The sequence below is a fragment of the Rana temporaria genome, chromosome 1 (assembly GCF_905171775.1).
Source record: "Rana temporaria chromosome 1, aRanTem1.1, whole genome shotgun sequence".
Lineage (NCBI taxonomy): Eukaryota > Metazoa > Chordata > Amphibia > Anura > Ranidae > Rana > Rana temporaria.
Window position 1 is genome coordinate 581,429,248 of NC_053489.1, and position 12,808 is coordinate 581,442,055.

The 12,808-nt window shown below is 44.4% G+C and overlaps 1 protein-coding gene across 1 annotated transcript in view; it reads left to right on the top strand.

Moving 5' to 3' along the window:
- CORIN (corin, serine peptidase) overlaps positions 1 to 12,808 on the top strand; it is a 387,335-nt gene that overhangs the window by 85,928 nt on the left and 288,599 nt on the right. The window contains exon 2 of the mRNA XM_040334981.1: positions 12,147 to 12,291. Coding sequence (XP_040190915.1) covers positions 12,147 to 12,291 — 145 coding nt within the window. The remainder of the gene's footprint in view (positions 1 to 12,146; positions 12,292 to 12,808) is intronic.

The window sequence follows — 12,808 nt, forward strand, 5'->3', positions numbered from 1 at the left end:
TGATCGTTATTGCAGCCTTTTTAGTCACTGGAAATTAACTTAGAGACCCTATCACAATTCATTTAAAGGGGTTGTAAAGGTAAAAGCTTTTTCACCTTAATGCATTCTATGCATTAGGGTGAAAAAACATCTGTCAATACTGGTCCCCCCAGCCACTCCGTTATACTTACCTGACCCTTCGAAAGTCCCGCGCTCGCCCCCGACATCCTCTTTGCGGTTTAGCCTGGCTGTTGATTGGCTACATTGGATGGATTGAAAGCAGCGCAGCCATTCGCTGGCGCTGCTGTCAATCACATCCAATGACGCTGCGTGCCGGGGGGCGGGGCCGAGTGATACAGTCGGTGGCTATGGCCGCTGCTGTATCACGGGGGCGCGCCTGCAATAACTCAACACCATGCGAGCTTGCTCGCATAAATGTGTTGAGTCCTTGCAGGGGGGAGCTGAGACAGCTGCCGAGGGACCCCAGAAGACCAGGTTCGGGGCCTCTCTGTGCAAAACGAGCTGTGGAGGTAAGTGTGACATGTTTGTTATTTTTTTTTCTTTAGTGATCCTTTAAACAAAAATTTTAAGTGATACTAAAAGCTTATTTTTTTCCAGTAGAAAAATAATTAATAGTCACTGTCCTCCCACTTCTGGCAATCCCCCGCTGGCACTGTCAGCTTTTCCCTCTACTGGGTGCCTCCTGCTGGCAAGTCAGGTGCTAAGCTGGCACCCGTGCATGCACGCTCACAAGCCCGACAGTGTGCGTCCATAGACACACATAGTGCCAGAAAGCCACGCCCCCCCACTCCCTCATCACAGGAGTTTGACTGACAGCAGCAGAAGCCTATGACCCAGCTGCTCTCAGCTTCTCCTGTGAAAGCAGGAGGTGAATGGAGCAGTGCTGGAGCCAGGTACAGTGCTGAAGCGGTCACAAGGAGCCAGGTATGGTCAGTGTTTAGGGACAGAGGAAGTAAGACAGATAGTGAGAAGTGTTTTTGCCTAAAAGCAGAGAATGCATAAAGATAAAAAAAAATGTAAACTTTAGAACCAATTTAATGTATATTTTTATGTATGTTATTACACTGTTATTAGGCTTTTATGTTATTGTATAGCTGTAAAAGCCTATATGGTGGAAACATCCAAAAGCCTTGAGACTGCTGCTGGGATCCACCGTCTTGGCTGTCACTCAAGTGACACACTCTAGTATGACCCTTTAAACTTTCACTGGCAACTACATAAAAGGTTATGTAGGATGGTGAGGGGTGGAGGAGCTGGGTCAACACAGACAGCTATTTATTTCTAGAAGGGGAGAGGGCTATGACATAGCAGAAGAGAGAGGGCAGTGCTGGGAAAATTGACTCTAGCTTTATTAGTCAAATTTTCTAGCAAGCTCAGGTGCACATTGCAAGTGATTAAAGTTAATTTAAAGTGAAAGTCAGCTATGAAATATGAACAAAGCATATCCCTCTATAGTGTGTATCTGTCTCAAGTGTCACTTTTGTCTGCAGCTATGGTCCTCTGCTATCAGCATGAATTACTTCTGGCAAGTTTTCCTGACACCACGGAAAATGGTGCCAGAGGAGGGAGCTACAGCTGATTGACAGATTCAGCTCTGTTGCTGTGTGCTGTGTGAAGGGAGGGGGTGTCCCTTCCCTCCAATCAGCTATCAGAGCTCTCCTCATTGAGCTCTGCAGAGTGTAACTTCAGCTCTCTGCACTCTTTTTTCTGAACTTTCAGACAAGCTTTACAATTCAGCACTTTGGACAGATGTAGAGAAGAAAAGTCTGCAGATAGACAGGTACAACTTATGTATAAAGATTTATTTAATCTCTTTGCATCACCGGAACTTCATTGGTTATATAGAAGGGTTTACAACCACTTTAAGGAAAATAAAACAATACAAGTAAGCATTGAAAATACAATTCCAGGCCAACAGATACATTCAAATTTGAAATACATGTAAGGGAACTGTTTTACCTACCAGTGAATTCATTTTTCTCTCCAGCCAGTCCTGAAATCGACACCCCCTTAGCAGACAGCAGAGCCGGGCTTCTGATGTGACATGTCTCCCCTGCAGTTATGCAAAACATATTGGCTTCTCCCTGTCCCCAGATTGGATAGTGAATGAGCAGCAGCACACTGTGCTGTCTCTTGCTCTCAGCATGTTCCTTGCCAGCATAATTGCAGGAAGCATTGGCTACTAGTGCTGTTCTTCCCTATCTTAGTCTGAGTGCTGCTGTAAAGGGTAAAAAAGCTTTATAGTCTACAGTAGGGTTGTGGAAATTTTTTTAAGAAATTGCTTGTCCAAGGGACTAAATCGGGGTCTTAGTCTACTTGCCCATCATGACAATCTACTTGTCCTGATAAAAAAATATATTTTTTAACCAAAACTGTATTTAATTAAGGTTTCTGAGCAACAAGCTCCACATTGTAAGAGTTGCCGCGATTTCTGTGTGATAAATTGTGCAAAAATCACAGCAAAACAACACCACGCCTTAGGTGTCATTGAAAATAATGGCATCTGAACCTACACTTTGTAATTGTAGTGCATTTTGAGATTGTGGGCAGAATCACAGTGTGAATGGAGCCTGATGCCGCGTCTTCATGATGTGAAAAATGCAATTTTTTAAATTGGCCATTAAAAACGATCGTGTGTAGGCTCCAGAGCAGGGGTCTCCAAACTTTCCAAACAGGGGGCCAGTTTACTGTCTCTAAGACATTAGGGGGGCCGGACTGTGTCCATTGAGATGTGCCCCATCGTTGGTGTCAATGGTAGGAATTGTTGTCCTTTTGCCCAATTGTTGGTGTCATTGGGAGGAGTTGTGCCCCATTGTTGGTGTAATTGGTGGGCATGAGGCCATAGACTAACATGGAGAGCCCTTTTTAAGCTGCAAAAAACGCTCAGAAAAGTGGCTGTAAAAACATCCATGGAAATGAAGCCTTAGGGCTCGTACACACGACCGAACATGTCTGCTGAAACTGGTCCGCGGACCAGTTTCTGCGGACATGTTCGGTCGTCTGTATGACTCACCGGACATGTCCGCTCGGCCGAAAGCCCTCGCATGCGTCGAAGTGATTCGACGCATGCGTGGAAGCATTGGAAGCATTGACCTTCCAGGGTCGCGCACGTCGCCGCGTCATCGTCGCGGCCACGTCACCACGTATCCTGTCCGCGGGGAATTTGGTCTGATGGTGTGTACAGCCATCAGACCAAATGATCCCAGCGGACATGTCCGATGAAAACGGTCCGCGGACCGTTTTCATCGGACAGATCCAGTCGTGTGTAGAAGGCCTCACAGTAAAGGGTAATTTTATTTCTTTTAAAATAAATGCGTCATTGTAAACTACTGAGAACTGCATATATGACATAATCCATCACGTCACCGCGTATACTGTCCCTGGGAAATTTGGTCTGATGGTGTGTACAGCCATCAGACCAAAATCCGCCAGCGGACATGTCCGATGAAAACGGTCCTCGGGCCGTTTTCATCGGACATGTCCCGTCGTGTGTACGAGGCCTTAGTGGTTAAGACAGAGCAAAGAAAGCAAGTATTAATCATGAAAAGGGAGATTGGTGTTATAGGCAACTGCATTTTGCACAAGATTACTACTTTTTCACGGCCTCAATAATCACACCTACTATAGATGCAATGATAAGCAAGTCCATTTTTTTTTTGCATCCAGGTTCTGTATCTGAATAGTGCCTGTACTTCCCTTTGGTGATTCGGTATGTTGCTATCCAACACAATGCAGAGGTCTGTTTAATATTTGTACAAAATGAATTATGCGCTGGACAAAACAGTGTGTAGCTTGTTATCCCATTTGTCAAATAATTTATACTAAACAATTGAAAAATAAGCTTGGATGTTTTAAGTTTTAATGTATTACCACTCCTATACAGTGAGTTGGCAAACAGTATGCACGGCAGATGTTTGTAATGTCAAATGAGACAGAATTCTGTAAGGAACAGTTAATGCATCAAACATGTTTTTGCTGGCAAAAACTAATGTCAATGGTTATTTTTTTATGTATTCAATGTCAAACAACCATTTAGTATTTTAATTAATTTAAATGAATTTCTTTATGTGGTTTTCACACATGTAAACAGCTGAAGAAGTGTGTACAGTATTGTCTTTTAAGTGCTTTTATTTCTTATTCCTAGGACCAAAATTAGTTATTCAAAATAGGGATGCACCAATACCAATTTTTTTACGAGTATGGGTACCGATACTTTTTTTTTTTTTTTAGTACTCACCGATACCGCTGTCAGCAGTTGTACAAAGCATTGAAAACTTATGTACAAATTTTATAAAATATGTATTCGTTTTTTTACACTTTTTACACTTTTCAATGTGAAATGTGTAAATATATGTTAAAGATGTAAAAATTTTTACGAACAAAGCAAACAAAAAAAAAAGTTTTAATAAAAAAAAAGAAAAATACAAAATCAGCAGGAAAATAATAATTACATGGAGGAGAATAAGGAGTTAATTAAGGCTGATTAGAATAAATTAAGGGGTAATAAGGTGTTAAACAGAGTGTGACGGAACCCACTGTCACTGTGTGATTTGGAAGGGACTGTGGGCAGGCCTCTACCCACAGATTATGGCCCAGAAGAGACTGGAGACCTGGGGACAAGCTGGCATTGAGATAATGTAATGTAATGCTACATCCCTTCTCCCCCATCCACCCCCCCTCTTGTTGCTGTGTCTAATTGTGTTGGTAAATGGCACAGACAATGGTCTGGACTGGAGACATCTCTCTGCAGGGGATGTGTATTGAGAGGCTGCCTGCTTACCATAATCTCATTATGTTTATCTGTAGTTTCTGTTTCAATGTACAAGTGTTAAGTTCCAATTGGTTCTTTCCTGTCCCCTCCCCCCCCCCCCCCACTATGACAATGCTAAGGGGAGTGTCCTTAACTGTGTGTAAAAGTGTATGTCTTGTATTTAATAAACAGTTTATGCTCTGCATATTTAACCCTCAACACCTGTGTGGATTTTCTTGTGATTGAGGGGTTAAGGGCTGGTTATGGCGAATCTGCAGGCTGCGGGTGCGTTTGGAGGACAGGAGACACAGGTCTGGCGGAGGTGCCCACCTGGGGTATCCGAGATCTGTCACACAGAGGAACATTTAATAAAAAAAAAAATGTTTTTACTTGACAGATTGCTTTAAACTGACTTCATCTGCAGAAGTTCATCCCTTTGATCGGTAGATGAAGAGAAACAGTAAGATACAAAAAGAAACAATGTTTCTTTTTATCTTTTGGCTGAGCAATGTTGTTGATAAACATTGTCTGCTGCTTTTTTTTTGACGGCTCAAATTGCCGGGAATTCAGTTTACACTTCAGCTGTCAACAGTGGAAGCAGCCCCACTCCTTAACAACCGTTTTTTTTTTTTACATTTCAGCTGTCAGTGGGGGGAATCCCACTGTTAGCTGAAAGAACCGAGCCTGAAAGTATTTGTGTTTCATGTATTGGAGCATTTGCAGGAGTACTGATACTCATGCAAATGCTTAGTATCGGCACTGATACCATTATCAGGAACAGTGCAACCCTAATTCTAAATATTTTCAACTTTATTTAAACCAGGTAAATAAAAAATATTGCACATGAATGTTTTGTATTTACTAAATCCAGCTAGAGAGTCTACTATGCCAGTAGTTCATAGTACTTTTAAGATTTGATAGTCTTTTTCAAACCCTAACATAGGTCTCCTATTGCGTTTCATTGTGATTCTAATGATATCCACTGCTCAAATCCTGAGGAAGGTAAAGGCCTTTCACTCAAAACGAATTGGCTGTATTTTACGCTCCAAACCGGCCATTCTCAACCAGGTTTCCTCCAGAGGTTGCTAGGAGTTCCTTAAGCTGTGGCTGATTGCCCTCTACTTTGATTAGGCCACATAGTTCCAAGGCCAACACCACTTGTCCCAGTCAGAGGCATGACACCAATAATCCTTAGTAGTGGTATTGTGACCACCACTGTAGGGATTTCTTCTTAACACCAGAGTAAGGGTTGTTTTACCCAGGGCTTCCCTAAACCTAAAATGAGTTCCTGTAGGGTATACAGGCTGAGAAAGGCTGTTCTAAAACTATAAACATTTCAGAAATACCTCTGAGTGATATGAAGGTTTGTACTAGGCACTCCTCATTACCCACCTCTCAGAGTTTATCATCTCAAATATGGGGGGAAGCGAAGCTGCACAAACGGAAGGGGGTGCATAAGGTGGGGTGGGGGGGGGGTCAGGGGGAAGCTGCAGAAGGTGAGGGGGGAGAGAAGGACAAGGCGAGGGGGTGTCTGGGATTCACAAGATAAGGTGGAGAATAGATAAGCTGCAGAAGGTGAGGGGGGGGCTGCAGAAGGTGAGGGGGGTATAGGTGGACAAGGTGGGGGGTGCACAAGACTAGGGGTAATTGAGAAGCTGCACATGGTGAAGGGGGAGAGGAGGACAAGGTGCCCACAATGAGTGCACACAATGAGGGGGAGGTTGGGGAAGCTGCACTGAAAGCTGGGTGGATTAAGAGGATGGTGAGGCTGGCTGCTGAGTTACTGCTTCTCCTGGGACTTCTAGTCCAGCCAATGTCAGCTAGGTGAAACCCATCTATAATTGCTGTATGATCAAACAGCCCCCTGTGTTCCCTTGTTTCACTGTAGTGCTGCCAGATCCCCTCCTCTTCTCCCCTGCCAGCTGTTGCGGGGGATGTTTCAGGACAGAGGGTGGGGTAAAGGGCTGGTGAGTATGGAATTTTCCAGCCCCTTCCTTATGTAAATGAACACAGTGAGTGGTCAGTACTGTTCACTTACTGTGTTCATTCATAACTAAAGCATAGTAAACTGTGTTCACTATGCTTCAGTTTATAAATGAATAGGAAGCTGCTCAGCACAGAGCACTTTCATTCACTGTCCAGTTCAGCTGAGGCTACAGAGAAAGAAAATTAAGAATCTGTGTCCTCAGTCCCTTTCTCTGTCTGAAAAGTGAGACATCAGGGGTCTGTTTAGAACCCTCATATTTTACCAAAGAGCCCCCCACTGGGATGCCCAAAAACGTGTGAAAAAATAATAAAAATGAAATTGTAAAAAATAATAAAAAATAAAAATAAAAAAAATTACTCACACTGTTTATTGCTCTACTGACACAAACCTCTTCCCTACTGTTACTGTCCTTTTCAGGATGGGGTGCCAAACTTTGCCCTGAGTGAACGAATGTCTAGCTTAGCCACTGCAGACAAGCGCTGAGTGTAGTGCACTTCTAACACTGTAACTGGCAGGCATTCCTCTTTAATTCTGGCAGGCTTTCTAGGGGGCACTTAGATGATCAGTAGAAGTAAGTAGTACCTACATCAGCAGTGCCAACATATACCACAGTCATCATTCCTTCTAAAATGATGCAGCTCGAATGCTTCTCCAATCCCTTGTTTGCATTGCATTATTGCCTCCTATACTGCACTGAGAAAAAAAACATTCTTGTCTGCCATATTCTGCTCCTATCAAATTGGAAGAATACTACGATAAAACAAAGAAAGATAAAACAAAGAAATTTTCCTATTGTGGACACAACTAGCAGGACAAAAAGGCCACGTCTTAGGCCCCATACACACCATAGAATCCATCCGCAGATAAATCCCAGCAAATGGATTTCAGCGGATAGATCCTATGGTGTGTATACGCCAGCGGATCTTTATCCGCGGATATATCTCCCCTGGGATGGATTCCAGCAGATCGGATATTCGCTGACATGCAGAACAAATCCATCTGCTGGAATCCATCCCAACGGATGGATCCGCTGGTCTGTACAGACTCACCGAATCCATCCGTCCGAAGGGATCCCCCGCATGCGTCGCAATGATTCAACGCATGCGTGGAATTCCTTATATGACAGCGCCGCGCACGTCGCCGCGTCATAATCGCGGCGACGGCGCGACACGTCATCGCCAGAGGATTTCGGCGCGGATTTCAATGCGATGGTGAGTACACTCCATCGCATTAAAATCTGCTGAAATCCTCGAGAGGATTTATCCGCGGAAACGGTCCGCTGGACCGTATCCGTGGATAAATCCTCCCGTGTGTATGGGGCCTTAAAGCCGAATTTCAGCAAAACGCCTAAATACACAGATTATATACACAGTTCTGTTAAACAACACAGCCCGGTCTTGCAGGCCAGAAGACAGTGGCGACCTTTAACCTCCCTGGCGGTATGATTCTTTCAGAAAAAAGGTGCTGAAAGCGGTACCATTATTTGCAAGGAAATTTGGCGTTTTATACTGTAGGCCTGTAATTTTTAGGAATAAATCACTTAAATCTGACCAAACAAGAGTCTTGTAGGCATCCGGAGTATGACATTTTTTTTTAAAAACAATATTATAAATTATAATAAATAATTATAAATAATTATAACAAATAATAATATAATTATAATAAAAATTAGTCAATAATGTAATCAACTCAAAATCACTGAAATTTGCTCAGTTGCAGAATTGTCGCTGTCATTACTTTTATTTTTTTATGAGGAATTTCCCCACAAATCGATATCACAAAATTCTGCAAGTGATTATAATTTATTATCGCTGTTTTCTAGTTGCTATGGACAATCTACAGTTTGCAGGCAGAAAGAACATCGCTGGATCCAGGGACAGGGTAAGAAAACACTGCCTGTGGATCCAGCGAGGCGAGCCCGAGTCTGACTCGGGGTTACCGATCCTAGCACAAAAATCTAACCCCGAGTCAGACTCGGGAATATTGCCAGGGGGTTAATGCAGGGCTTCTGGCCAGCCCCTAAACTACATGCGGGGCGCCGGACGCCCTGAGCCCACCCAGTTGTGTGACAATAACAAATTAATATTCGCTATGGTCTTCCTGATTCTCCTCCTGGCCAATCAGGAAGTGGGTCCTGAGACCCAATTGGCCAGGGATTCTAAAGACTCCCGGCCAATCGGGTCTCAGGACCCACTTCCTGTTCGGCTGGGAGGAGAAGCAACGTATGTTCGGCTGGAAGGAGAATCCCTGGCTCTTCCCTCCGGCTGGAGTGAGGAGAAGCAGTCCTACCCCTTAGGCCTCATTCACACGGACGGATCGTTCAGGCCCGCCTGTCGGTTTTGACGGCGGGCCTGAATCCCTATGGAGCGTTGGATGTCAGCGGAGACATGTCCGCTGACATCCGACCCTATCCGATCCGCTAAAAACAGACGTATGGGGGGCACGTCCCCATCTGTCCATGCGGATCGGATCGGGTAAGATCTGATGAAAACGGACATGATGTCCATTTTCATCAGATTGCTCCATAGGAGACAGCGGTGCCTGACAAGCCCCTCCCCGCTCAGTGAGCAGGGAGGAGCTTGTCATCCGTCGGCTCAGCGGAGATCCACGGACTGATCTCCCGCTGAGCTGACGGGAGCAGGCGAACTCCGTAGGAACGGAGTCCGCCTCATGTGAATGGGGCCTTATCCTGGATGATCCTCGTCATCTCCTGAGGTAAGGCGGTGCGAGTGTGGGCGGGAAAGGTTTGTCTGCGCCCGCCATAATATTGAGAACCAACCGTCACTTCCAGAAGACATGATTTTGCTCTGCTGCAGTTTAGTAACGCCTAAAGGTCTTGTCCCTGCCGCAGCCCAGACAGTGACTGGACTGTCTAAGGAGAAGCAGCAGCAGACCGCATCAGAAGTTCCTTGTTAGCACTGCAGCACAACTGATTGGCTTTTTCTGTAGCGTAGTTTAAGCTCTTCTGTACAGAGTAAGGTAAGGTGCTAATATCAAATCAAAATGAAATACACTGATTGCATTATGTATGCCTAGAGTTCGCCTTTAAAATAGAAACATCTGTAAATCTGAGAACAAAGCATGAACCGTTGCAAATTCCTTTCTTAACCAAACATAGTTTTATTAAGATCATCATCTTATAACTTTTTATTAACAAATGCTGTCATCAAATTCAAGAAGTTATGTTCTTACCTCAGAGTAAATGTGAAAAAAATAGATAGCGCTGCGCTGTGTGGAATGGGGAAAATTATGTTCTTACCTCAACCGTGACTTTATTATCAGTGTAAACAAATATACATTATTCTGTGATGTCATAAAGAATTTATGGGTTGTAGCCAGTGGTGATATATGAGTGTCCACCATTTTCTATTTAGTTTACTGTAAGACCTTACAAGCAGAATCTATTTATGAGTCTGTCCCACTGAGCACTTCCGCTCCCTGTCCAGTAAGAAGGCTCTGTCCACTTTTATCGTATCACACCATTCCATCAGTAATAGACGGAGTTCCCCCTGTATAAATAGCCCTGTCATGGGTCAGATTAGCAGGATCAGTTACTAGCTATGTAAATAATTGTAAAAGTCTCCTAATATAGATGCTGCACTCATCAACAGACAACTTATCCACACTTTCCAGCTGGAAAACTGTTTATATATTTTGTCTTGTTGGATGTCCAGAGATACAGATGATTAGACCCTCTTAAGGTGCTTATTAACAGTATGAGAATGATACAAATAGTTACATGGGTGCAGTAGCGGCTGGTGCTCAATTTTTTTTGGGGGGGGCACAAACAAACTGAAAAAAAAAAAAAAAACATTAATTGCAGCCACTGTGCCCATCAAACGCAGCTACTGTACCCATAAATTGCTGCCACTGGGCCATCAAACGCAGCCACTGTACCCATCAATTGCTGACACTGTGCCCATCAATTGCCACCAATGTGCCCCATCAAATGCTGCCAGTGTGCCCCATCAAATGCTGCCAGTGTGCCCCATCAAATGCCACCAGTGTGACCATCAATTGCTGCTACTGTGCCCCATCAGATGCCGCCAGTGTGCCCATCAATTGCCGCTACTATACCCATCAAATTCTGCCAGTGTGCCCATCAATTGCCGCTACTGTGCCCCATTAGATGCTGCCAGTGTGCCCATCAATTGCCGCTACCGCTACTGTGCCTCATCAGATGCTGCCAGTGTGCCCATCAATTGCCGCTAATGTCCCCCTTCAGATGCTGCTCGACACTTACCTGTCTCGCAGCGGGTCAGCGGTGGTCTCCTGCAAGTCCTCCATGTCTACTTTTGTCCTCTCTCAGGCGTCCAATCACAGCGCCTGACTTTTTAGCCAATCAGGTGACCGGTAACAGACCCGGCAACCTGATTGGCTGAGAGACGGTTCAGTGTTAGCAAAGGGAATTCCTTCGCTTTGCTAACACACAGCTGAGTGAACAGTGAACGCCCAGCATGATGCCCGCTGTTCACATTTTTGGGCACCTATTATAGCCCATGGCTCTAATCAAGTGCTTCCAAAAAGCACCCCGCCGCTGTAATTCAGTGCCCTGCGCCCAAAAAGGGTCCGGACACCTGAATAGGGGGTGTCAGCGCCGACCATAGATAGATTCATGCAATGCATGAATCTATCTATGGGGATAGAGCGGTGCTGGAGAGAGGGGGCGGCGCTCCTGCGCCCTTTGCAAAGACCAGATGTTCAATGGAAAATCTGATAGCTTGACTGTCTATACATATAGTCGTGTTGTGTTTTTGGCCCATTCGGTACGTTGAAAGGTTAGTTCGCTGGGTTGAATCATTGGGCAGCTCCTTGTACCTCTTGGAAATCCCGATGGCAAGATCTCTGCACTTGCCATTACATATTTTGTGGGGAAGTTTGACTTTTTAGATATTTTACATTGCGGAGTATGAAGCAGGAAATGTGAGTCTGTTTGGTGGATCTCTCCAACCATGAATTGTGGAGAAAGCTCATTGTTGAAGTTCATAACACACAAGAATTCAAAGTGGAATTAGCGGTCATACAGGGGGAGATTTACTAAAACTGGAGCATGCAGAATCTCATGGAGCTCTGCGCAGAAACCCATCAGCTTCCAGGTTTTATAGTCAAAGCTTAATTGAACAAGCTGACGTTAGAAGCTGATTGGCTACAATGCACAGCTGCACTGGATTCTGAGTGCTCCAGTTTTAGTAAATCTCTCCCACAGTGTCCTTTTGTGACTTGGTTCTACCGGTGTATGGCCAATTGATGGAAAATGTGTTCAGCTGGTTTAGTGGTTTTTCTTTGCTTGGTAATAATTGGGAGTATGTAGACGAATATATGTATATGTAGACATAGCAGCTGGAGACATACATCTTGGAAACAATCCAACTTAATAACAGTGCACTGTTTTTCCTTTCTGTTCTTCAGGTTTTTGGAACAGATGAAGATAATATGGGGAATGGATGTTCTCAGAAGCTGGCATCTGCCAAGTACCTGCGGGTTTTGCTGCTAATTCTAATTCCATGTATTTGTGCTCTTATACTTTTGCTGGTAGTACTACTTACTTTTGTAGGTAAGTAAAACACAAATTAACTTCTAGTTATAATTGCTTGAAAGTGCTTAAAGTGATATTAAAGGGTCAAGTTTTTTTTCTAAAAATAACAAACATGTCATACTTACCTCCACTGTGCAGTTAGTTTTGCACAGAGTGGCCCCTGATCCTCTTGTCCTGGGGTCCCATGGCGGCTCCTCCCTGTATTAGATAACCCCCTCTGGGAATCTCTCTCCTGATGGGGTTACCTTGCACGTGCACTCCTGTGTCATACACTCGGCATCCATAACTCCGAGTGTATGACTCTGCCCTGCCCCCCGGTGGCTGCGTCATTGGATTTGATTGACAGCAGCGGGAGCCAATCAATCTATCCAATGAAGCCGCGGAGAGAGCGACATGGGATCGCGCCCACAGAAATTCGGGACTAAAACAGAGGGGCTGGGGGGCCGGACACTGCAAGGTGTTTTTTCACCTTAATGCATAGGGTTTACAACCACTTTAAAAGAGAATCTGTGAGCAAGAAGCTTGAGTGTTTTTC